The sequence below is a fragment of the Entelurus aequoreus genome, linkage group LG03 (genome assembly GCF_033978785.1).
Source record: "Entelurus aequoreus isolate RoL-2023_Sb linkage group LG03, RoL_Eaeq_v1.1, whole genome shotgun sequence".
Classification (NCBI taxonomy): Eukaryota; Metazoa; Chordata; class Actinopteri; order Syngnathiformes; family Syngnathidae; genus Entelurus; species Entelurus aequoreus.
Genome location: NC_084733.1, coordinates 67,000,824 through 67,026,860, shown reverse-complemented (window position 1 = coordinate 67,026,860; position 26,037 = coordinate 67,000,824). Strand labels below are relative to the sequence as shown.

Here is a 26,037-nt window from a genome sequence, read left to right as displayed (position 1 = left end):
ATATTTAGAGTTGCATTGTCAATACAAACGAAATCACGCAAACAACAAAATAAACCATGCATTTACTAGCGCAGTGGCTGTCAAATTAAAAGCACACCATTTATTTTGTTTTCCTTCTGGCCGTGGTGCTGCTCCACTAGACTGCAGTATAAGATTCTGTAATATATTGTGTTGGAGGCAATAAACAGGCGAGGTGATAAAGTACGTCACTTTACTGTAGACTTCAGAACAGACACTTGACGTCAGGGTGCACAACACCACGTAAATCGTTGGCCAACCAAAAAGTAACCCCAGTACGCTATAGCCAACATTCACCAGGAGATGGCAACAGACAAACATAGATCACTCTATTACAGATTCTTAAATACGTCTACAACGTGGCCTTCTTCATTTTCTGCCAGTGACGTGCAGAAAATAGACGATCTTTGTTGGAATTTTGGTGTAAAATTATAACAACACTATTATTTTTCCGGTTTGAATGTACTCAATAAGTGGATAGAAAAGATTGAAATATTAAGAGTTGCATTTTCAATACAAAGGAAATCAGGCAAACAGAAAAATAAACCATTTACACATATTTACTAGCGCAATGGCTGTCAAATTAAAAGCACACAATTGTATTTATTTTTTATTTCTGGCCGTGGTGCTACTACACTAGACTACCGTATAAGATTCTTAATTACGTCTACAAAAGGGACAAGCGGTAGAAAATGGATGGATGGACGTGGCCTTCTTCGTTTTCTGCCAGTGACATGCTGAAATAGACGATCTTTGTTGGAATGTTGGTGTAAAATTATAACCAGGCTATTGTTTTTCCGGTTTGAATGTACTCAATGAGTGGATAGACAAGTTTGAAATATTAAGAGTTGCATTGTCAAATACAAACGAAATCAAGCAAACAACAAAATAAACCATTAACATGTATTTATCAGCGGAATGCCTGTCAAATTAAAAGCACACCATTTTTTTTTTTTTATTTCTGGCCGTGGTCCTACTACACCAGACTCCCGTATAATATTCTTAATTAAGTCTACAAAAGGGACAAGCGGTAAAAAATGGATGGATGGACGTGGCCTTCTTCGTTTTCTGCCAGTGACCTTCTGAAATAGACGATCTTTGTTGGAATTTTGGTGTAAAATTATAACAAAGCTATATTCTTCCGGTTGGAATATACTTATTAAGTGGATAGAAAAGTTTGAAATATTAAGAGTTGCATTGTCAACACAAACGAAACCAAGCAAACAACAAAATAAAGCATTTACATGTATTTGCGCAATGGCTGTCAAATTAAAAGCACACAATTTATTTTTGTTTCTTCTGGGCATGGTGCTGCTACACTAGACTCCAGTATAATATTCTTAATTACGTCTACAACGTGGCCTTCTGGATTACAAAAACATATACACTGTCAAGTTTAACATTTAGGGTGAGTGATTTGAAGTAAACATTTAGGAAATTTGTGGGTCACATAGTCACCAATTTATATTGTATAGTCCTCAAGTTGACCTAGCTATGCTAAGCTATTGACGTTAGCCTTGTCAATCGTCTTACTTTTGATATTACAGTAATATTAAAGTATATACCTCAAATTCTTTCTTTTATTGTAAATAGCAAATTGTGGGTCACAAACATCGAAATAGGTGTTTATTATACACTTGGTAAATCAGCTAAGCTAGTTTTGCTATGGTAGCTTTTTTCTCCACATTGCTTAATTGACTTGAATTGACTCTTGGCAAAAACAACTAAATTGTCAGTTCAAACTACTGGAAGAAATGAACAATTTAATGGTTTCCACCAACAACCGTAGTGGTGAGTAACAATTCAACAGTAATTTGCTGTATAATGTCTTGTAATGAGGGTCTGCCTTCTTGATTTCACACTTTTAATTTAAGCTACAAAAACAGATCTCACTTTGCTTCTGGAGTGTGTCAAGTTCCAGATGAACTGTCCTGCTGTGCAAAAGCAAGCCCTCATCACCATTAATTCCATATGTGAGAAGAGAGGTAAGAATAAAGCATCATGTAGGCATGTGTGTAAAAGTTTAAAAAATATAATTTCCGTGTGATGAATATTGGGAAATGTATGGACTTTTTAAACCAGTGAAAATGCACAAATTTATGGTCAACTTTTTCCAATGCAAAGTCAGTGGGGCTCAAGATTTTAGGTGAGACCATTTTGTTAAAAATGTTGTAACTTTCTAAAAATGTACCCCATTATACAGGGGTGGTGTCATTGGAAGGCTTGCTTAATAAAGAAACAGAAAAAAGAGATGTCACAGTTACCGTGTAATTTTAAATGATTACATTCACGGAATGGCAGCACGGTGGTACAGGGGTTAGTGCCTGTGCCTCACAATACGAAGGTCCTGAGTAGTCCTGAGTTAAATTCCGGGCTCGGGATCTTTCTGTGTGGAGTTTGCATGTTCTCCCCGTGACTGCGTGGGGTTCCCTCCGGGTACTCCGGCTTCCTCCCACCTCCAAAGACATGCACCTGGGGATAGGTTGATTGGCAACACTAATTGTGTCTATGTGTGTTGGCCCTGCGATGAGGTGGCAACTTGTCCAGGGTGTACCCCGCCTTCCGCCCGAATGCAGCTGAGATAGGCTCCAGCACCCCCCGCCACCCCAAAAGGGACAAGCGGTAGGAAATGGATGGATACATTTACGAAATTAGCTTTGTAATGAGTAAACATGGCTGGTCGGACACGACTTGTGAGTAACAAAACAAATCAATTTAAAGAGTTTGGCAGACTCACAGATAAATGTATAATCACCAAAAATGATTCCAGGGCGCGGCCACCGCTGCTGCCCACTGCTCCCCTCACCTCCCAGGGGGCGAACAAGGGGATGGGTCAAATGCAGAGGACAAATTTCACCACACCTAGTGTGTGAGTGTGACAATCATTGGTACTTTAACTTTAACTTTAACTATATTATAATTTGGATTCCAGTGAACAATTTAACCACCAGCAATTTTCTACAGTGGAGTTTTGTGGAGTGTAAAGTTGCCAAATTTTGTCGCAGCTTTGTGGCGCAAGTACTTGTGAAAATATCAGTATTCTGGACAAACTAGGATATGTGTTCTAGGTCATCAGTATTGGTGTATAGTGGTGATGAAAACAACACAAACGCAGTTGAACTCAGTCCGGAACATACCCACGATAGCGCAACCGAGTATGAAATGAGTGACCACAGCGCAGATACACACATACCTACTTATGGGTCCTCAATCATCTTTTTCGATTAATCGTTACTGTTCATTTAATACTTTGTCTGATTTCAGAGGACAATGTGGACCTGCTGAGAGAAATTGGAGGGGTTGCATTTTTGTACAACCTCTCCAAATCTGGTGTTGTTCATCCAGATGTAAAGGTGACAACGTTGTTTGCGTTGGGTACGCTAGCAGAGGCTAATGGTGCGTATTCCATGCTTCAACCTCAAAGGGGATTTGCTCTTATTTTTGAGTTTTGCTTTTCATTCACAATCCTATGTAAGGCAAGAACACGGTTTTCTTTTTTTATGCAATCAAACTCATAAAATACGGCCAGGACGAGTTGGCTAACAATGCAGCTAATGATCGTAATCGATTGTGCCCATAAAACCCTCTAAAAAAACATAAAAAAACCATAAAAAATACTCCAATTACATGTCGTGACTTTAATGGTAACCAAGTATTAGCGATTTAAAAAAAATGTATAAACGCTAACGCAGACAAACTATTTTTAACGGTGCCGTGCGCTATATTAACGTATTAAGCCGGTGAGCTGCTGCATCGCCTCTGAGTTGGTGAAAGTTAATTCTAGATTATAAATCATGCGTCTCACCTGGATAGTAGAAGGCTGTGGAGATAAAAAGAGACATGGTCAATTTTGACATTCAACTTATACCCGGAGATGGCAAGAAAGACACGAAAATGCGTTCGTTTGCATCAGTTTTTTTAACCCTTCGTGAGGATTATGATTAATTTTTTATTTTAACAGGAATATATGAACATCCCACCAGTCGGCATCCCAGTGAGAGCAGATATAATACATTAAGTGATTGTTTTATTATGCTTGAAGTTTGTATTTCTTGTTTAACACTTAGCAATAGTGCTACTTGATGCTTATTGTTGAAGGGAAAAGTGAACGTTGTGATACATCTGTGCAATTAATACGCCATTGTATGCTTAAAATGAGCACAATACGTAAATATTACATGTTATTATGAATGTGCCTGTTACTACATGACATACTTACAGTCGTGGTCAAAAGTTTACATTCACTTGTAAAGAACATAATGTCATGGCTGTCTTGAGTTTCCAATAATTTCTACAACTCTTATTTTTTGTGATAGAGTGATTGGAGCACATACTTGTTTGTCACAAAAAAACTTTCATGAAGTTTGGTTTTTTTATGAATTTATTATGGGTCTACTGAAAATGTGACCAAATCTACTGGGTCAAAAGTATACATACAGCAATGTTGGTTGCTTGTCCCTTAGCAAGTTTCACTGCAATAAGGGGCTTTTGGTAGCCATCCACAAGCTTCTGGCAAGCTTCTGGTTGAATTTTTGACCACTCCTCTTGACAAAATTGGTGCAGTTCAGCTAAATTTGTTGGTTTTCTCACATGGACTTGTTTCTTCAGCATTGTCCACATGTTCTCAATGGGGTCTAAGTCAGGACTTTGGGAAGGCCATTCTAAAACCTTAATTCTAGCCTGATTTAGCCATTCTTTTACCACTTTTGACATGTGTTTGGGGTCATTGTCCTGTTGGAACACCCAACTGCGCCCAAGACCCAACCTCCGGGCTGATGATTTTAGGTTGTCCTGAAGAATTTGGAGGTAATCCTCCTTTTTCATTGTCCCATTTACTCTCTGTAAAGCACCAGTTCCATTGGCAGCAAAACAGGCCCAGTGCATAATACTACCACCACCATGCTTGACGGTAGGTTTGGTGTTCCTGGGATTAAAGGCCTCACCTTTTCTCCTCCAAACATATTGCTGGGTATTGTGGCCAAACAGCTCAATTTTTGTTTAGTCTGACCACAGAACTTTCCTCCAGAAGGTCTTATCTTTGTCCATGTGATCAGCAGCAAACTTTAGCCGAGCCTTAAGGTGTCGATTCTGGAGCAAGGGCTTCCTTCTTGCATGGTAGCCTCTCAGTCCATGGCAATGCAAAACATGCTTCACTGTGGACACTGACACCTGTGTTCCAGCAGCTTCCAAGTCATTGCAGACCTGCTTTTTGGTGGTTCTCGGTTGACTCTTGACCATCCTGACCAATTTTCTCTCAGCAGCAGGGGATAGCTTGCGTTTTCTTCCTGATCGTGGCAGTGACAAAACTGTGCCATGCACTTTATACTTACAAATAATTGTCTGCACAGTTGCTCTTGGGACCATAAGCTGCTTTGAATTGGCTCAAAGTGACTTTCCTGACTTGTTCAAGTCAATGATTCGTTTTTTTCAGATCTGTGCTGAGTTCCTTTGACTTTCTCATTGTCGCGTTTGTAACCAAGTCTATTGACTGCATCACATGAGCCCTATTTAAATGGGCTCAGTGAAGTCAACAGGTGTCGTCAATCATAATCACTAGGGGCGTAACGGTACGTGTATTTGTATTGAACCGTTTCGGTACGGGAGTTCCGGTTCGGTTCGGAGGTGTACCGAACGAGTTTCCACACGGACATATTAAGTAGCGTAACGCACGTTGTGTAAACAATGCACACCGAGGCACAACACACGGCATGCTAGCAGCTTACGGGATACGATAGACTGACCATATGTACGTCCTCTTTTCACCGGACATGTCCTCTTTTCCGGAGCTGTCAGGGCAGAGTTTCTTAAATGCCTCAAATGTCCGGCATTTTGAGTTAGGGTTGCGTGTATTTTCAATGTACGTTCAGGGTTAAGAAGGGGTTAAAAACGAAACAAATTGTGTGCGCAGCAGCATTTGTGAGGGAGGGGCAGAGACAGAGAGAGCGAGAGAGTTATGATAAACGCACATGCGTCGCCAGGCTCTGCTTTTTATCCATAGATTTATCAGATTAAAATTTTTATTATCTATAGCAGGGGTGTCAAAAGTGTGCCCGGGAGGCCATTTGCGGCCCACAGCTAATGTATTAAAGGCCCATGGCACATTCTAAAAATACTATTAAAATAAACAAAAACATAACAAAAGTGAAATAAAAAAGCTTAAAGGTTAAATGTAATTTAGAAAAAGTTGCAATGTTGACTATTAAAACAAAGCTGTTTTTTTTTTCTTTCAAACTGTCATTGCTCAAAACACAATATTGAATCAAAATCAATGTTATTATGAATTATTGACCTATCCAAGGCTCCGATTACTTCACAACAAATATTCCATGAAGAAAAATATTTTTGGTGTGGATTTTGCAAATTTGGTAAATAAATAACCCAAACATTTATATTTTTTTGTTTTCTTACTGTACCGAAAATGAACTGAACCGTGACCTCTAAACCGAGGTACGTATCGAACCAACATTTTTGTGTACCGTTACACCCCTAATAATCACTCACATGAAGTTAAGAGGCCATGCCATGAAGCTAATTTGATTTGATTGTAACTTTTCTACATCACCAAAATTGATAATGTATGTTGCTGTATGTATACTTTTGACTTTTGGTCACATTTTCAGTAGACCCATAATAAATTCATAAAAGAACCAAACTTATGAATGTTTTTTGTGACCAACAAGTATGTGCTCCAATCACTCTATCACAAAAAAATAAGAGTTTTAGAAATTATTGGAAACTCAAGACAGCCATGACATTACTGTATGTCCTTCACAAGTGTATGTAAACTTTTGACCACGACTGTATATACAGTACTAACAGTGGATATATAAACAATGATGGAGGCTTTTGGATGTCTTTTAGAGCACCTTGTAGGCAGAAAAGAGTAATTCCTATTGTCTCCATTGTTAGCTGACTTTTGCTAGTATTTATTTACGAATTACAATGCATAAAAACAGAAAAACATGTTTTTGTCTTACATAACAATTGTGAATAATGGACACAATTCCCCCCAAAAATGCAGTTCCCCTTTAACCAAGTGATGGGGCATTTGACTATGTTTATTGTTTATCACCAAACATTTAAATGATCTCCAATCTAAATGTTTTTTCCACTGTGTTTCTGGTTATGTTCTTTAAACAGTTTGTTTTATTTTACTTTTCCCACGACCACTGGGTCTTCCTAAATGCCTTTTTTCCCCCTGTAATGGTGTCATCTGTCATCTTCTTTATCCGGAAGTGCTCTGCAAGAATTTTCTGTGTCGAAAGGAGATGTTCATGGACCTCGGTGGCTACATAAGGGAAGAAAGCACTTCAATGAGGCAGAAGAGCGTGTCTATCTTTCTGCTGTCCGTGTTGGTGGCTAGCAACAGTAAGAGCAAAGTTGCACACTCACTATTTCATGTCATATCATTCAGCGCCTCATAGCAGACTGTGTTGCTGCAGAAGCAGGACAGACTTTAGCACAAACGACTGGCTGTGTAGATATCCTGCTGGACCTCTTCAGGTATTTACCACTGGTACCACATTGTTTTGCTGAAGTACACAGGTCTAAGTATTATACTTAAAATCTGTGCAGAACCACATTCCCCGTTTCAAACGAAGATTCTTTGAGCGACGCCAAAACTGCAGACAACCTACGTTTATGGGTGTCGGTGTCAAGTGCCCTCTGTGGATGTGTCATCAACCCTCAGAATGGTAATGCCAGCAAAATACAGTGGAACTTCCAACAAAGTCAAATTCTTGTGAACTTCTAAATTAGTGGTTCCCAATTACATTTGTCCAATGACCGACATTTTTCTCAGCAGACACTGTAAGAATCTCTATCGTTAAAATAGAAAAATAAAAAAAGATAATATAGATATAACTAGATGAAGCAATTTCAGTAGAAATTGTGTGTTAATGGTAAAATGCTTAAGGTAAATGCTAGTAAAATGTAAAATAAATGTTGAAATAAGTAGTAAAACATGGTTAAAATGCAATCATATGAATGTTATCATGCTATCATACTGGTATTGAGCATGCTAACCAGGTAATGAGAACAAAATATATGAGTCTTAAATGTATAGCTGTAAAATTAGTTGAAAAGCTGAGAACTAAAAAGGTGATGTCCAGTAACAAAATAAAGGATTTTTTGGTTTATACTTACAAAATTACCTTAAATGCTAATATAAAAGAGTTTACATGCTTTTATTGGCATGCTAAAATGAGAATAGTGTGACGAATTACATATTTTTAAGATTAAACATACAAAATTAGCTAAATTGCTAACATGCTAATGGTTAGTATTCCAGCACTTTGCAAAGATGTGCTTAGTATCTAAAAGTGTTAAGGCAGTTCTTTTGGTGCTTTTAATCCATGCCACATAGGTTTATATCAAGGAACATGGCTAAAATGCTACCATTAAATGTTAAATGCTAACACGCTTACTATTATTGAACAAGACAGCATCAAGTAACAAAATACACTACCGTATTTTCCGCACTATAAGGCACACCGGATTATAAGGCCCACCTTCAATGGATGGCCTATTTTAAAACTTTGTTCATATACAAGGCGCACCGCATTATAAGGCGCACCGTATTATAAGGCGCATAGAATAGACGCTACAGTAGAGGCTGCGGTTACGTAATGCATCCCGTAGTTGCGAGACCTGTTGTGGCTCAATATTGGTCCATATATAAGGCGCACCAGATTATAAAGCGCACTGTCAGCTTTTGAGAAAATTTGAGGTTTTTAGGTGCGCCTTATAGTGCGGAAAATACGGTATATTAATTTTGGTGTTTACCTGTAAACATTGGCCAACAAGCTTTTATGCTAATGTTAACTTGCTATCATGTTAACAGTTAGCGTGATAGTGAGATAATGTCACATAAAAATATATATGACTCTTAAGTCTATACCTGCAAAATTAGTTAAAAAACTAAAATGCTAACTTTGGCATGCTAAGGTGGCGCCTAGTAACAAAATCAATGATTTTTAGATTCATACGTACAAAATTAGATTTAGCACTAACATAAACGAGTTAGCAAGATAGCGGCAAGTGAGGAAATCCATATTTTTAGGCGTAAACAAAAAAAAATTGCTAAATTGCTTACATGTTAATGTAACAAGTCCAAGTATCCAAAGTACTATGACAGTTATACAGTGTTTTTAATCCACGCGACATAGGCTTGCATCAAGAAAAATTACTAAAATGCTAACAGTTCGTATGCTAGCACCTAGCATGACGGCACTAAGAAATAGCCTACAGGGAGTGCTAAATTTTCCAAATGAGTAAAGCATTGTTTCTTAGGAACGGTTCGAATCGGTTGAGAAATGAAGTAAAAGTTGATACTGTTAGGCAAAAGGGAGATTATCCAAATTTTGGACAATAGCACGATTTCCCTGAACAAGCAGAAAGCAGGATAAAAATGGACCTCCGGCTGCACGTTGTACTCTCCTAGTTTAAAACATTTATTTTGAGGAAAGCACAAGTGCGATAGCATCAGTTTAAACAGGGTGAATTACTATTTTATTTTTAGTAAATTAAAGCTCCTTATTTACTAAAGTGCCAGTGTAGCGTCATTCTCAATCTTTACTAAACAACGCCGGTCGGCACACTGCTTTCATTATATCCACTTGTATTTATTTATCCATTTAAGTATTTTACTGTGAGGCGAAGTGTTTATAACAGTAGACTTTAACAACGGAATACATGTACGGCTACACTCCTAGAACATAAATATTGTCGTAATGCTTAACTGAAAAGCGCTCTTATTTCCAATGTGGAGTTACAGTTTCTTACTTTTTTTGCCTTTCACACAAATTCCAGAGGTGGGTCAGCGTATTTGCGTGGCGTCCTTTCCCGTAATAAAAAAGTGGCTTCATCAGGGTCCCCTGCCTGGCGGTGAGGTCTTTCAACACCTTTGCTCCTTCATTGCAATGACAGTTGCCAACAATAGTAAGTAGAAGAGCTTATTTCAAGGTAGCGCTCAAATAAAAGCCCTATTTAACACGTAGTGTGTCCTCTGTGTTTACAGTATTTGTTCAGGAGCATTTTGCTGCTTCTGGAGTGTTGGAAACTCTCATTCACACACTGATACGCCTGACCTCTGAATCCGAAACAAGCGCTTCGTCTTTCCACCGTTCAGTAACGATAACTAAGACCTTGTCAGCTTGTGTCGCTGATAACTGTAAGGATTTATCTTTTACACACACACACACACACTTACACACACACACACACACACACACACACACACACACACACACACACACACACACACACACACACACACACACACACACACACACACACACTACACAACTTTTTTTAGTAAAACTGTCTCAATTCTCATTTTTTCCTTGCAGCAGCACTGGCTTCAAAGTTGGCAAAGTACGGTGTAGTGTGTCATCTCTTCTCCCTACTGGCTAACCCAAACTTGGACAGCGAGGACGGGCTTACAGTGCTCATCATGATGGGCCACTGCACGCAGGCCTCTGGTTGGAAAATCTGACAATATATGTTCACTGATGTAGGCGTGTAATGTGGGGTACATATATAGGGGCAATATTACGTCTTATAAGTGGAGCTGTGCCAATATATCGGCCGATTTTCTTGAAAAAGTAGATGATCGCCATTGCTGATTAATGCCAAACGCCGAACCACTCTGGCTTATATTGTATTTAGGAAAATAAATAATTAAATATACATATATATTTGTTATACAGTACAGGCCAACAGTTTGAACACACCTTCTCATTCAATGCGTTTTCTTTATTTTCATGACTATTTACACTGTAGATTGTCACTGAAGGCGTCAAAACTATGAATGAACACATGTGGAGTTATGTACTTAACTAAAAAAGGTGAAATAACTGAAAACATGTTTTATATTCTAGTTTCTTGAAAATAGCCACCCTTTGCTCTGATTAATGTTTTGCACACTCTTGGCATTCTCTCTGTGAGCTTCAAGAGGTAGTCAAGAGGTTTTCATTTCACAGGTGTGCCTTATCAGGGTTGATTAGTGAAATGTCTTGCTTTATCAATGGGGCTGGGACCATCAGTTGTAAACAGTGTGGAGCCGCTCCCCTAAGTTAATAATAATGACTTCAATTATGGCAAATAAACTGTATTTCATTATATCTTAAGTATCATTATCAAGTGACGAGGTTTAACATGTTACACATCGGAACAGGCATGCTATCATTTAAGATAGCTAGAAACAACAGTACACATAATTGCTTAGTAAACTAAATTGCTTAGTAAACTTAAAAGAAGTGCAGATAGAACCACGTTCCAGCAGAAATTAAGCATCTATTAAAAGGAAATTAACAAGTACATTAATAAGAGTCTAGACCAGGGATGGGCAAAACAGAACTGATAGTAGAGTTTGACGCACTGGCAAAAATGGGTGATCAACAACAATGCTCCTACTAACAGAGAATGTAAGTGTTAACCCTGTAAAACCATTTTTTAGGTTTCTTTGATGTTCTTTTCTTATCATTTTTTATTTTTTAAACCTTTATATAACCAGGAACGTCCCATTGAGATTAGGAATGTCTTTTTCAACGTAGTCCTGCACATTCATACACCAGTGCCACAGGGAGAAAAGTGGGTAAAGTGTCTTGCCCAAGGCACAAAGGCCATAATTAGGATGGCAAAAGCTGGAATCGAACTTGCAACCCTCTGTTTTCTGGCACGGCCGCTCTACCATCCGAGCCATGCCAATCTGATATAATATTGTTGAAAAAAGATGTATAATAATTAAATAGCCCATGTTTGAGAAGTCTACTCTTAGTTCCAAAAGTTTGAAATGCATCATGTGCTCTATTCGGCCCGTCTGTCAAATTTAAAAAGCCAATGTGACCCCTGAGCCAAAAAGTTTGCCCACCCCTGGTCTAGACTCTTAACAGCTGCTGTTGGTGTGTCACCATTGTCACAGCTAAGAGTCCAAGATGAGAAGGCGGATCGATTCATAAATTGGTGGCGCCAACACCAAGGGTAATATCTGTATATGAGCGATAGGAGAGTGATTCCATTGATATTTTTTACTTTCTCCAAATATTTTGTTTTTGTTATGATTTTTTTCTACATTTAAAACACTTCTTTGTGTTCTGCATAGAATGTAATGGTGGCTCTTTTGTCAACATTTTGCAAAGATTATGTTTGACAGACCATCTACAAGCCGCTTTCTGACCGTCTCTTCTGGATAAGCCGTTTTGTGGCGATCCTATTTACGTGCCTCCACTTCGACAGCGTCTTTTCCCCCTCAGCCATGTTGCGGTTTTTAGCCCTTCAATATGTAGTCTACTGACAGATATACTATACGCTACTTTATAATGGAAATGGCAACAGTGCAGAATGCATGTGCATGTACGAGCCAATCTGCCCCACAACAAGAGGATAGAGAAAAAGAAAGCTTATTGACTACAGCGTCGGACTACAATGGCGAACTGGCACAAAGCTCTTTGGTTAAATCTGTACCATATATAGAGATATGCTTTGATGTCACAATTGGGAAAAACTTAAAAATTGGGGCAAATTCAAAACGACTCATTTGTAGAAAGTATGAAGGAAGGCAAAATTGATTTTTTAAATATCTCCACAATGCCTCTGTAACCCACGTGATTCAGTCCCTGCTTTTTCTCTTCCTCCTTGGGCTCGAACCTAGGTCACCGGCATGCGAAACAAGCGTGATAGCTATCAAGCTAAAAGCCCAAGCTGTTAGCCAGCACTGCTCTTGAGGTTGTTAGAGAGTGAGGTTTGCCAATGTAGACATGGTCCAGCTACACTAGCTGGCCTCCATTACACCTACATGGTTTGAGTTCAAATATTGGGGACTTATGCTGCTCCCAAATACCAATAGGTAAGAAAAGTTGGTTTTGCATAATAGGCCCTCTTTAATGCTATAAAGAATAGGTCCTGGGAACACACCACAATCTGTGGAGTGCCCTGTTTTGCATGAAGAAGCGCATATAAAATGTCAATAAATGACAGGGCGCTTTTTACCGCCAACATATCCACGTGCTGCTTTGTCACCGATTAGAATGTAATGACAGATTTCTCCTTAGAATTACTGTTCTTCTTGTGGTGCAGAGCATTGATCCTTTTTCAGAGATACTGGGTTCAAATCACGGACGAAATAGTGGCATCATAATTTTTAAATATTTATATTTTAATGATGTTATAAAAAGTAATAATTGAACAATTTATTTCCCATGATTTTGTTTCAGTACAAAAAAAATGTTGATTGAAAAAGTATAACAATTGTTTTACAGACAAATTAAAAGTGTGAACAAATTGTAATCCAAATATAATTCTGCTTTGGGCCCCAATTTAGCTTGGAGGGGCCCTGCACACCACACACATAAAGATCAAAACTGCTCAAGGCCTGATTTTTTTAATCTGCATGTGTGGGGTTTGTGACAGAAGAAAACATATTTTAAGGTTCACAAAATCTTACCAGCCTTAAGGGGATGGAGGAGCATACAGATTTTCTTTCATTTTCTTTTGTTTGTGCTTACAATGCTTCTCCAGCAATATATTTGCTGCACCACTACTGAATAGTCCCATTATCTCTAAATTCACTTTAGGGCTACAGACCCTAAATGGCGATAACCAATTAATTTTATTAATGACGTGTGTACGATCAATCAAGTCTTACATAATAAATCATCAAAAGTAGCAAGATACAAAAAAAAATTTAATAAAGCAGCGCAGAGAGCTAAATAAACAAGGGAGTGACACAAACTAGAGCAAACCCTCAAGGAGTGAACAGTGTAGCAAACAGAAGACAGAACTGTTTAAAGAAATATGTGAGAGCAGTACCTGGTCGTTCGTCTCAGCAAACAAGAAGGAATCAGCAATCTGGTGTTCAGTGGCATCAAGGACCAAACCAAAATAGTAAATAATGACAGAGAAACCGAATAAACAAACCAAAAGTACCATCTGTCATGTTGAAAGTGACTGTGCTGTGTTTTAAAAATTAAAGATTAAAGTACCAATGATTGTCACACACACACTACATGTGGTGAAATTTGTCCTCTGCATTTGTCCCATCCCCTTGGGGAGCAGTGAGCAGCAGCGGCGCCGCGCCCGGGAATCATTTTGGTGATTTAACCCCCAACTCCAACCCTTTGTTGCTGAGTGCCAAGCAGGGAGGTTATGGGTCCCATTTTTATAGTCTTTGGTATGACTCGGCTGGGATTTGAACTCCAACCTACCGATGAATATTAAAGTCCATCCATTTTCTACAGCTACTGTTTTAAATACCTCAACTCCAGTCTGTAGCCTTATTTAATTCATGTCTGTACTGTTCTTAATTAATTCATGGATATAGATAGTATTAGAAGTAATAGCTTACTGGTGATGGTCAGTAAATGAAATGCAGCTGCAGCAAGTCCCTTTGAGTTATGTATTATATGTCCTTGCAGTTGAGATGATGCCATCTTCAGTATTTGTCCAGTTTTCTGATGTCTTTAATTTGATGTAGATTTTACAGTTGACGCTCCAATTTTCCTCCGTTTCCTCAACTTGCGCGCTCTTTTGTTTTTGTTGTTTTTGTCAAATGTTCTTTGATGTCGACGTTTGTTTCTTTCCGCCTTATTCTATGTTTAGTGAAGAAACATATTCTTTATTAATTGAATTTATTTATTTGAGTGCAACATAATTGTATGTAAAAAAAAAAAAAAGTCAGTTATTTATGAATCTCGTCTTATGTATTATATTTGATTAGTACTTATTTTTCTAATCAGCATGACCTACGCCTAAGGTTTATGTGTTAAATTAATAATAATCTTTGTGATTAACTCGTAGTTTCATATCATTTGACAATGTTCCATCCATCCATCCATTTTCTACCGCTTGTCCCTTTTATGAACTGTAATTACGTTAGGTCTGATTTATACATATGATTAAAATCAAGAGTCAGATTACTAATTCAGTAATATTTGAGTGGGCCCCAGGCCCCTCTGATATAGATTTACCCGATCACAACATTAGGTACACCTGCATACCCTCCGATCGATTCAGCCTCTGCATTAATAAAGCTGCTTTTAGTAGCATTAATGTCACTGGATGTTGCATGTTGGTGTTATAATGCGCATGTCAAGATTATATAAAATAGTACTTAATCATATTTTTTTTGTGTGTGTCTCTTAGCCTGAAAAAGTAAAGCTGAGCGCTTTACTTAATGTCTAAATAAGTGTTTCACTGTGACGTCACAATGTAGCCATTATGCAATGCCCCGTGAACAGAGGCATGATGTGTAGACTCTTTTGGCATTGTTTAACATAGGTATATCACATTTGTAAATTAGAAAAGGCTGAATTAATTATGGGTCCCCTTTAAGTTGATAAAGCATCTTCTATCATTTTCACCGCCTTTTCAAGTGTAGTACAAAAAACTTTATTTTGTGTTCTTCTTGGCTTGTTCACAGAGGAGCACCAATGTCAGCTGGTGCAGTGTGGAGGCCTGCCACTCATTATCACGCTACTCGCTGAAGCAACCAGCGAGGCGGAAAGGAAGGCTGCAACATTTATACTGGAAACCTGCAAACAGGCCAGTAAGTCAAGAGTTGTCATAGTCATAGTCCAATAGTCATATTGTTATTAATAAATCTGTGACTCTGTTTGTCTATCCATGAAGCCATGTCCTTGGGAATGTCTGCTGAGACACTGAAACAAGGAGATGACACAAAAGAAGAGACTGGCCATCTTTCTCTTCCTCTGGCCTCAAGTTTGGCGGAAGTCGACCGTTCTACACGGATGGCCCCCACTTTTTCTAAAATGCTGGACGCCACTAATGCTATCAAGACCGAAGAGGAAGAAGACATTCAAATGAAGAGTGTACACTCTGGTGAAAGGACTCACAAAGAAAAGGCGGGAACAAGCGAAGGGAAAGTTCAGTGCCTAGTGTGCAATGGCACCGGATCCATCATACCTTCTCTTGCGGGAGGCAGAGATGCAGACACAGACAGGTTATGACTCTGGACACATCATTTACCACAACAAGCTAATGTTAGATTTACACTGACAGAAAGTGACATTCATTCAGTTTGTTGTCTCTTTTTGGGTTTTTTTTTAGTCACCCATTGAAACCTTCAGAGCCTCAAGAACAAAATGTGGGAGAATCATTTTTATTCAGTGATTGGAAAAGTAAGAGACTCTTGAGGTTGGAGGTGGATGTGTTGACTGTAATATTTATCAAATTTCATGTTTGCAATTTCAGAGTCACAGGACAATACTATGCAAATAAAGGAAATTCCAAAGGAAGAACAGTCCCGTTGTATTGAAAGATGTACAGGTAAAACAATAAAAGCATCTATTATGTACAGTACGTGTTTTTATGTAAACCCAAGATGCAGAGATAATATTTGCGTCTCTTTGTCAGCTTGTGTGCTACCTTTCGAGAGAGTGACCAGTCGCACTTTCGCGTCAATCCTGTCATCCTGCCATCAGAACTGTGACATGCACGGGGTTCTACTCAATGCCACAGAATGCTTCAGGACTCATCACCACGGTGTGCTGTCTGAGGGAGACAACAACAAGGACGACATAGTGGAAGCGACTGACCAACAATCGGAGAGAATGTCAGTGTTGCAGGAGAGTCAGGCAGCCAGGGGACCAAGGAAGATTCCTTGTTTAAACCTTTCTAAAAGTAAATCCTCCTGCAATATTTATTCCTTGCTTATTTACCCACATCAGCACCAAAATATACTGTATTCTGTTGAGTAGTTTTTGCATGGTCCTGCTGACAAACTTAGTCTTATTGATTCTTGTATTCTCCCCTTATAACAAGACGTCAGACTGACTCCCACCTACAAAGGAGCCAAGTACTCGCTGCCAAGATGGAAACGCCAGAGGTATAATGGTAAGAATTATACAGCAAGTGTGTACTGTTGAAACCATTAGTCACTAATGTCATCCGATATTGTGCAAATATTTAATTTGTGGGTACTGAATGTTCCCCTTCTACTGTAGGGATTACTTTGATGCCAATGTGAAGAACCTTGAGTAAGACCGGTATGTATTTACCGTTTTTTTGTCCTTGATTTCTGGCGTCTTCCCTCCCTTTTTTTGCTCTAAATAAAAAAATCTTCATTGGGTCCGTTTAGCTCAAGCCTCGGCAACACTGTATTTTATTGAATTGAACGTATTTATTTCGGTCATGTTTAAAATGTACCCCGCCTTCCGCCCGATTGTAGCCGAGATAGGCTCCAGCACCCCCCGCGACCCCGAAAGGGATAAGCGGTAGAAAATTGTGATGGATTATCAATCAATCAAACTTTTGTATACATAGCACTTTTCACACCTAGCCAAGTGACAACACAAAGTGATTTACACCAAGGAAAGAGAGAGAGAAAACACACATACACACACACCACTATTGACAGTAACAAAACATGGCACATGGCACTGAGGACTGAGGGGGGGAAAAAACTCCACATTGGAGAATAACTAAAATTAACCCCCTCTAAAAAAATAGTATAAAACATATTCTAACATATATGTAAAAATAGAATATAAATAAAACATATATGTTATAGAATGTTATCCATGTGAGACAGGCCCCTTATTTGGCTACTTTTAAGACCCTTCTTAAAACCCATTTTTACTCACTGGCTTTCAACCCAGCATGAGACTTTGAACTGTTTAAACTGTTTTTAACTTTTTTAACTGCCTTTTATCTAACAAATTGCTCTTAAGATAATAGGTGTGTGTATTTTACCTCTGTTTTAAATGATATATTTTAGTCTGTCCTTTGCCTGTATTTTTCTGCTTTTTGTGTGTTTACTTGTTTGTGGTGTACAGCCCTTTGTTTTTCAACTGTGGTTGTTTTTAAAGGGCTTTATAAATAAAGTTGGTATGGTATGGTATGGTATGGTAAAAATAGAATATATGTAATATATTAATAACTAAATAAAAACAACATTGAGAGAATAATGGTTGTAATAATAGCAATAATTAAAAATATGAACATAAACCTAGGAAGAGTTTAACATTATAAGTATAAAGCCTAATTAAAAAGGGTGTGTCAACACTTGCCCGTGACAGCAGGGCGGCGAGTAGCATGTTCCGTGAGATACTCAAATTAACAACGTGAGAGAGATGGATGCACTGAAAAACCACAAAGAAGACATTTTTGCAAATATCTTAACAAATAGAAGACGTATTATCTTTACCTAAAGAAGACCAAGGAGCTGGTCACACTTCTTCATGCTTTTCATAAGATTGAGAAAGAAATGTGAGCCAGCTTGATTATATTTTCTTACGCAATATAACAATTTTTCTCACGAGGATGCCTTATATCATATAGCTTATATCTATGGCTGTCAAAAATAATGAGTCAACTCATGTGGTTAATCACAAAAATATATCACATGTATAGATACAGATTCATCAAGCAATTTATTTTGACGGTACATGCTCTTTTACCTGAAAGGCAGCAGATGTTGTTATTGTTAAGTGGAGGTGAATAAACACAACGTTTATTCTGGTTCACAACTTTTAATCAACTACTGCACAGAGGAAAAACCGGAAAAACTAAATCCCCACTTCCCGCCCACAAACACTTCAGATGCGTTAACCCAGTATATGGAGAAACATGTTAACAATCTCCCTATCATTTACAAATAAAAAAAATAAATGCCACATGTTTCTTGAGAACAAATACATGTCTTTTTAAACAACAGAAACAATAAAGTCTACTCAGGTAAGAACCCATTTCCTTCACTCAATGTTTTCAAAAGCGTCAAGGGTGATTCCCCCTTCAGTTACAACATTAAAAACGAATATACACTACCATTCAAAAGTTTGGGGTCACCCAAACAATTTTGTGGAATAACCTTCATTTCTAAGAACAAGAATAGACTGTCGAGTTTCAGATGAAAGTTCTCTTTTTGTGGCCATTTTGAGCGTTTAATTGACCCCACAAATGTGATGCTCCAGAAATTCAATCTGCTCAAAGGAAGGTCAGTTTTGTAGCTTCTGTAACGAGCTAAACTGTTTTCAGATGTGTGAACATGATTGCACAAGGGTTTTCTAATCATAATTAGCCTTCTGAGCCAATGAGCAAACACATTGTACCATTAGAGCACTGGAGTGATAGTTGCTGGAAATGGGCCTCTATACACCTATGTAGATATTGCACCAAAAACCAGACATTTGCAGCTAGAATAGTCATTTACCACATTAGCAATGTATAGAGTGTATTTTTTTAAAGTTAAGACTAGTTTAAAGTTGTCTTCATTGAAAAGTACAGTGCTTTTCCTTCAAAAATAAGGACATTTCAATGTGACCCCAAACTTTTGAACGGTAGTGTAAAGTGCATGAGAATTTTAACTCAACGTAACGCTAAATCAATGGGAGGCCTGAGGCCTTTCTCTGCAACGAGACGGTCCTAACTGGGGGTAATGGGAGCTTATGTCCAGTCTGCTCCGTTGTTTTGTTTTGGTGGCTGTCACTGCAGAAAATCCCGCTTCACACAGATAGAATGTCGGAAATGGCAACAGGGTTTTCAGTGCTGTGGTGGCGATCTCGGGGTATGGGTCGCAGATCCATTCCTTGGCAGTTCGTGGGTCCTTTGAAGTTGGGAAGTAGCGCTCAAACTCTTTTAAAAGCACAGACAGGTGATCGTGCACCAGCTTGGTGAATGAAGGCTTAGGGTCAGACTCACACAAAATCCCCGCTAATGTTTGAGAGCCGGTCGCCGCATATTATGCAGAGCGGGCTTGGTGCGTGGGAATCACCTGTTGCGATAAATCCATATTTCAAGTAGGACTCCTAGTATTGTCTGTTAAAAGCTTTCTTTTTGTTGGAAGTCGTAGGCTGTTCTTCTCTCTCTTCAGTGTGCCTTTTCCCCTTCACAAAGAAACTTTCCAAAGACGTCTGTTTTTTACTAATTTTGCTAGCTGGGTTAAATTTTGGTGCTCAAGTGACCAAAATATAACCGAGAGAATCCGGTCATTTTTCAAAATAAAAGACTTTTCAAAATAAAAGATCGTTCGGGCTCAGATAATAATACTTTGTGTATGTGGAGGTATCTCGCCTCCGGATTCCTCGGACCACCAAGTACTGACATCACAGCTCTGTTCAGGGTTCAGAACACTGGTTTATTTCTCAATAATAGTCTCTCTTGTGCTTTTCAGCAATTGTCTTTTGTGTGTGTCAGTCTCGCTCTCGCTCGTGCTCCCACTCCAACTCCCCTCTGCTCCCCGGCTGCTGCCTTTTAACAGAGCGACAGGTGATTAGATAAGCAGGCCCAGGTGGGCCATCTACGCACGTGTCGCTGATCTCGAAGCCGGTCTTGGCAAACCCCGCTTCGCTGCAGGTCCGCAGGCCACACCCCCCTCCACAGTGTAATTTTCCTGTCTTTAATCTGTGTGTGCACCTTATTAACTCTAACTAGAATACCTCCATGTCTTACAAACACAACGGCTCCATCTTGACCAATCACCACTCCTGGTCCCTTCCACTCTGCACTATCTCCTCTTTTATAGTAAACCTTTTCTCCTGTCATATATTTTTCATCCGTGTATCTAAGCTGTTTTCTTAATGCCCTTCTTATCCTCTCTGAACATTCAACTTCAGTGAAAGCCTTCCTTGAGGCATGCAAAGCTGATATGTGTTCTCCTACTCTTGTGCTCACTGTAGTGCCCTCTAGTGCAGGCAGCTCATTTATCAATACATTGGGAAGGTTAGGATTTTGACCAAATACCGGTTGATGTGGATTATAACGATGTACACTGTGCATGCAGTTCTTAGCCATTAAGGCCCAGTCCAAGGCAGTGCACCAGTCACAATCCTTTTCCTGTTTAACTTTCTGGACGATGTTTGTGAGTGTCTGATTATGACGTTCCAACAGTCCGTTGCTCCATGGACTGTATCCTGCGGTTGTCTTGATCTCGATATTGAAGTTTTCTGCCATGTCCCTGAACTCTTCATTCTTAATTTCTCTTCCGTTGTCACTGAAGAGCTTTTTGAGAGGACCATGGACACTTATCCATGTGTGGATGAAAGAGTTGACAATTACAGAAGATTTCTTGGTTTTCACAATATTTCCAGCGCTGAAATGTGTGAAATGGTCCATTATATGTAAATACCAAATGCCTGACTCCAGCTTGTGCTGGTCCACCGCCACCGTTTCATTATATTCCGAAGCTAGAGGCAAACCAACAGCTGGCTTTGGCTTTGTCTTGCTATATCTTTGGCACGTGTCACATTCATCCACTATTTGTTGCAAAATAGTGAGACAGTCCCTGTCTTTGTTCCCTGAACTTTCAATTAACTTATGCAGGCGATCTGCTGATGCATGGCCAAATTGTTTGTGAGGTTTGAGGAGGACCTTGTTCTTCTCGATTGAGGACATAATTTCTGTTACGATCAGGACTTCTTCTTCAGCAAATAAATCTTGAATCCAACATTCCATGTCATCATTGTCTCTTATGTCAACACAGTAGGGTCCTGAGCTGGTAAACTGAAGAAGTATCTGCTGCTTAAACATCACTGCCCTGTCGTTTTCTATGTCTAACGTAGTTCCTGCCTTTTTTAATGATGTTTTATTCAGCAGGTGGGGAATATTGAATTTGACAACTTCTGTCTCAATGTTACACTTTGTCCATCCTATTTTAGCAGGTTGATGCACTTTTCTCCAAAACGCAACTGTCTGTTGCTAGAGCTTTCTGTACTTCTGAGTTTATTTACTTGCTTTTCATTGAGATTATCTACATAACTTTCAAGCCACTTTTCTCCACACACTATGCGAGTGCAGGCGGTGTTTATGATTGCTGAGCCTGCAGCTTCAGTCATAAAAATCTCAGCTTTATACGGGGGATCATTTGTTAACAGCGTGATATTAACTTCATCCAAATTGTCGTTTTCAGTCAATCTTACTTGTTCGTGCTTCTTGTGCGGGCTGTCCTTTGCCCAGTGGCATGTGCTTTGACACACGGCACATCATGATCGTTTACCGTACTTATCCAGTGAGTTTGTACCCGGTAACGGCGTCACTGATCTTAGTTGTCCACGTTGAAACGGTGTTGAATCGTTCCGTCTTCCTCTCCATTGTGGCTGTTCTGTGAGGAAAGCTGCGTCCTGGTTCAGTTGTATCTCACTTGACGAGCCCGTTGTTTTACCTCCGAATATCCGTTTGAGAGCTGACTTCATTGACGAGAAGCTTAGCTCCGTGTTAGTCGTCAGTGCTATCTGCCTGTCTTTCTCATCGAGACAGGCTGTGTCAAGAAGTTTAAAGGCTAACACCGCATCAGGGAGCGTCATATTGTACCTTTTCATCCGGTTGTAGTGCTGTTCAAAGTCAATAATATAGTCCACCATTGAAACTGAACTATTTTTGGTGATGCGGTCGAAGTACTGTACGCTTCGTACGTGCGATTCTTTTCCTCTTTCAGAAAAACGTCATCCAGTTTTGCAAATAATGCCGTCATATCGTTGTCATTGTCCAACTCCTCCGCAGATATCTCCATTGCGATTTCTCTGGCTCTTCCTTCAAGTCCCAAAGCCACAGCCAGTACTTGCTTTTTCTTATCCAGTTCTGTAACCCGCGTCCAAATGTTAACTTCATTTTTCCAGCACTCGTATGGCCTGGACTCGTCAAACCTTGGCGGTATTTTATAGTTTGCAGCCATCCTCAACTATCCTCTGCTACCGATGTTAAGTGGAGGTGAATAAACACAACGTTTATTCTGGTTCACAACTTTTATTCAACTACTGCACAGAGGAAAAACCGGAAACACTGAATCCCCACTTCCCGACCACAAACACTGCGCATGCGTTAACCCAGTATATGGAGAAACATGTTAACAGTTATGAGGTCAGTGATCAGGTCAATATATACATCAGTGCAAAGATGAGTGAGGTGTGCTCGCTGGCAAATTTCACTTCAAAATACTGTCAAATGGGATTATAGATAAACATATTTGCAAGTTTATTGCAAATACAAAACCCAAAACCAGTGAAGTTGGCACTTTGTGTAAATGGTAAATAAAAACAGAATATAATGATTTGAAAATCCTTTTCAACTTATAATTACTTGAATACACTTTAAACTTGCCAACTTCACTGGTTTTGGGTTTTGTAAATGACATGCATTCAAGTAAAACATATAAAACAATTTTCTTTATGATATTCTGACAATTAAATTGCATTTGTGTACAAACATTGGGGTCTTTCTTTAGTTCTTTTAAATCATGCAAGCGAATAATAAACTGTGATGAATCATGATGAATCCAAATTCAAAAATGTGATTAAATTGATTCAAAAAATGTATCATTTGACAACACTACTTACAGTATATCAATGTATGATATCAGGCACACTAACCACCCTTCACATGTCAGGGTGGATGGCACAGTGGTTAGTGGCAATATGTTGTGATAGGATAGAGTTTTTTTTATCCCACAAAGATTCACAGCACATGGGTTTCAGTCTTCTCTGTTTATTCTTTAAATGTATTTATTTGTGATGAAAATTAAAATATGTTACAATTTCCCAGGAAATTTCCCATATTTTGAAATGCAAATGTTAAAAGGTGTGATTTACCAGACACAGTAGTACTGCAGTGCATCCAATGTACACTTGCTTACCAAAATGATAGAACCATATAGTATCGTACAACTTGATGAGCATTCAGCATTTCCAAGTCCACTCCACTCCCATGTCTAAGCTTGGCTTTCCTGAGAATGCCTCTGGGTGGACAGTACGTGCGTATTCCCATTGGATACTGTGTGTGTGTGTGTGTGCATGTGTGCGTGTGTATTTGCTGGGAACAGACAAACTAAAAACGAAATAGCAAGAAAGAATGTTTGAATTGCAGCCAGTGTTGTCACAATGCAGGCCAGGGCTGGTTCAGAGCTGCAAAGTTCTGTTTCACTGCCATCTTGTCTCATATTGTGTATATAGTAGGTGTTTATTTTTGCTTTAACACCACTTACTGTACCAGTTGTGCTGATTCAAACTACACAGCATGCTTGATGAATCCTTCCTTTTCCGTGCTTAGTCATGCTGAGATTTATTGTTACTTGTATTTTCCGATTAGTTGGGTGTACCCTACGTTCTACACTTCTCTGCCAAGTAACAAAAATTGTTCCCATTTGTTTCCTTTTCTATCGCCTGCTTTATTCTTCTCACACCACCGCTTTGCAGCTTATTCCCACAGCTGATGTCACTTTAATGGGTGCATTTACTTGCTTTCTGCATATTTTTTCACTGAGTCGCCAAATGGCACATGCAAGACAGTTTCTTACTTTCTAACCTACAAAAGGGGGGAGAGAGCAATTGAGAACGTTGTGTACTTGATGAGATCACGAAGGCCATGCTGCAGCTCATCCAGTAGGCAAAACAAGTTTAGAGAGATTTTAAAGTATCAGTTCCCATCAAACAAGTTCCCGTTTGTCCACTTGCTGCTCCATGACAGCCTTCCTATTTTCCAATCAACTCAAGCAGGACTGTAAAACTCAAGCAAATGTCACATTTTTTTTTTACATGTAGTTATACTGGTAAAACACCATCCATATAGGTTTATCAATGTTATATTATGATCACGTCCGTGTGTCCTTGAACACACCATGGTCAAGTCCTGGTAACTTGTAACAATCTAACCGCATAATCTATGCAAGTATTTGATTATGCTTAGAGCTGCAAATATTTTAGAATGGCTGCATGAACAGATAAGCAACTGACTCTCTTTTCTTTATTTTTTCTGCCTTTAGAAAAGTGAAACCATTGGATGTTGCTGGCTGTGCAATCCTGGACCAAATATCATGTTCTATAATGTATAATAATTGTTTTTCTACAAGGTTTAGTACTTTTTTTGTTGGATAAAAACATGTTCTGCAGCACCTTTTAATCATGTGCTGTCATTTTGATAGTGTTTTTTTCAATATTATTAAAACACATGTTATTATGTGAGCTTTGTCCACCTCTTACTGTCAATTTCAAAACAAAATAGTCATAGGTACACACATTTATTAATGTGATGTGATATGCAGTATTATATGCAGTTTATTTATTTCCCTAAATGTTTTGAGGACGAACAATATCACATTTTGGTTAGATCTGATAATATGACTTTTGCTAATACAGTTAGCGGTCTGTTCCAAAACATCAGACGAAGGCGGAAAGTACAAAAAACTAAATAATTTTTAATAATGCATATTCAGTTAATCTAATTGGCCCTAGTGTGTTAAAGGCCCACTGAAATGATTTTTTTTTATTCAAACGGGGATGGCAGATCCATTCTATGTGTCATACTTGATCATTTCGCGATATTGCCATATTTTTGCTGAAAGGATTTAGTAGAGAACAACAACGATAAAGATCGCAACTTTTGGTATCTGATAAAAAAAAAAGCCTTGCCCCTACCGGAAGTAGCGTGACGTAGTCATTTGATAGCCTCCTCATATGTTCCTATTGTTTTCAATGCAGCTAGAGCGATTCGGACCGAGAAAGCGACGATTACCCCATTAATTTGAGCGAGGATGAAAGATTCGTGGATGAGGAACGTTAGAGTGAAGGACTAGAATGCAGTGCAAGACATCTTTTTTCGCTCTGACCGTAACTTAGGTACAAGCTGGCTCATTGGATTCCATACTCTCTCCTTTTTCTATTGTGGATCACGGATTTGTATTTTAAACCACCTCGGATACTATATCCTCTTGAAAATGAGAGTCGAGAACGCGAAATGGACATTCACAGTGACTTTTATCTCCACGACAATACATCGACGAAACACTTTAGCTACAGAGCTAGCGTGATAGCATCGTGCTTAACTGCATATAGAAACAAAATAAATAAATCCCTGACTGGAAGGATAGACAGAAGATCAACAATACTATTAAACCAGGGACATGTAAATACACGGTTAATGCTTTCCAGCCTGGCGAAGCTTAAAAATGCTGTTGCTAACGACGCCATTGAAGCTAACTTAGCTACGGAGCTAACGTGATAGCATCGGGCACAAATGCAGATAGAAACAAAATACATAAACCCCTGACTGGAAGGATAGACAGAAAATCAACAGTAC

General features: G+C 38.9%; 1 protein-coding gene across 4 annotated transcripts; it reads left to right on the top strand.

Moving 5' to 3' along the window:
* Positions 1-931: 931 nt before the first annotated feature.
* Positions 932-24,849, top strand: terb1 (telomere repeat binding bouquet formation protein 1). Of its 4 annotated transcripts, XM_062042534.1 has the most exons (18): positions 933-1,426; positions 1,755-1,809; positions 1,893-2,003; positions 3,283-3,414; positions 7,255-7,386; positions 7,461-7,521; positions 7,594-7,712; positions 9,829-9,957; positions 10,037-10,189; positions 10,368-10,499; positions 15,437-15,562; positions 15,646-15,976; positions 16,084-16,154; positions 16,228-16,302; positions 16,390-16,656; positions 16,798-16,869; positions 16,980-17,021; positions 24,725-24,849. In XM_062042534.1, the coding sequence occupies exons 2-17, from the start codon at positions 1,773-1,775 to the stop codon at positions 17,000-17,002; spliced, it is 1,971 nt and encodes a 656-aa protein (XP_061898518.1). In that variant the 5' UTR covers positions 933-1,426; positions 1,755-1,772; the 3' UTR covers positions 17,003-17,021; positions 24,725-24,849. The 4 variants fall into 4 exon arrangements, with proteins under 4 accessions (XP_061898519.1, XP_061898518.1, XP_061898517.1 ...); XM_062042535.1 differs by having other exon boundaries at positions 932-1,809; positions 10,371-10,499; XM_062042533.1 differs by having other exon boundaries at positions 933-1,809.
* Positions 24,850-26,037: the final 1,188 nt, after the last annotated feature.

Coding starts and splice junctions, on each gene's coding strand:
- terb1 (XM_062042534.1), top strand. CDS start 1,773: ATGAACAATTTAATGGTTTCCACCAACAACCGTAGTG. Junction 7,387..7,460: donor CGTGTTGGTGGCTAGCAACA/GTAAGAGCAAAG, acceptor GTGTTGCTGCAG/AAGCAGGACAGACTTTAGCA. Junction 16,155..16,227: donor TTTATTCAGTGATTGGAAAA/GTAAGAGACTCT, acceptor TTGCAATTTCAG/AGTCACAGGACAATACTATG.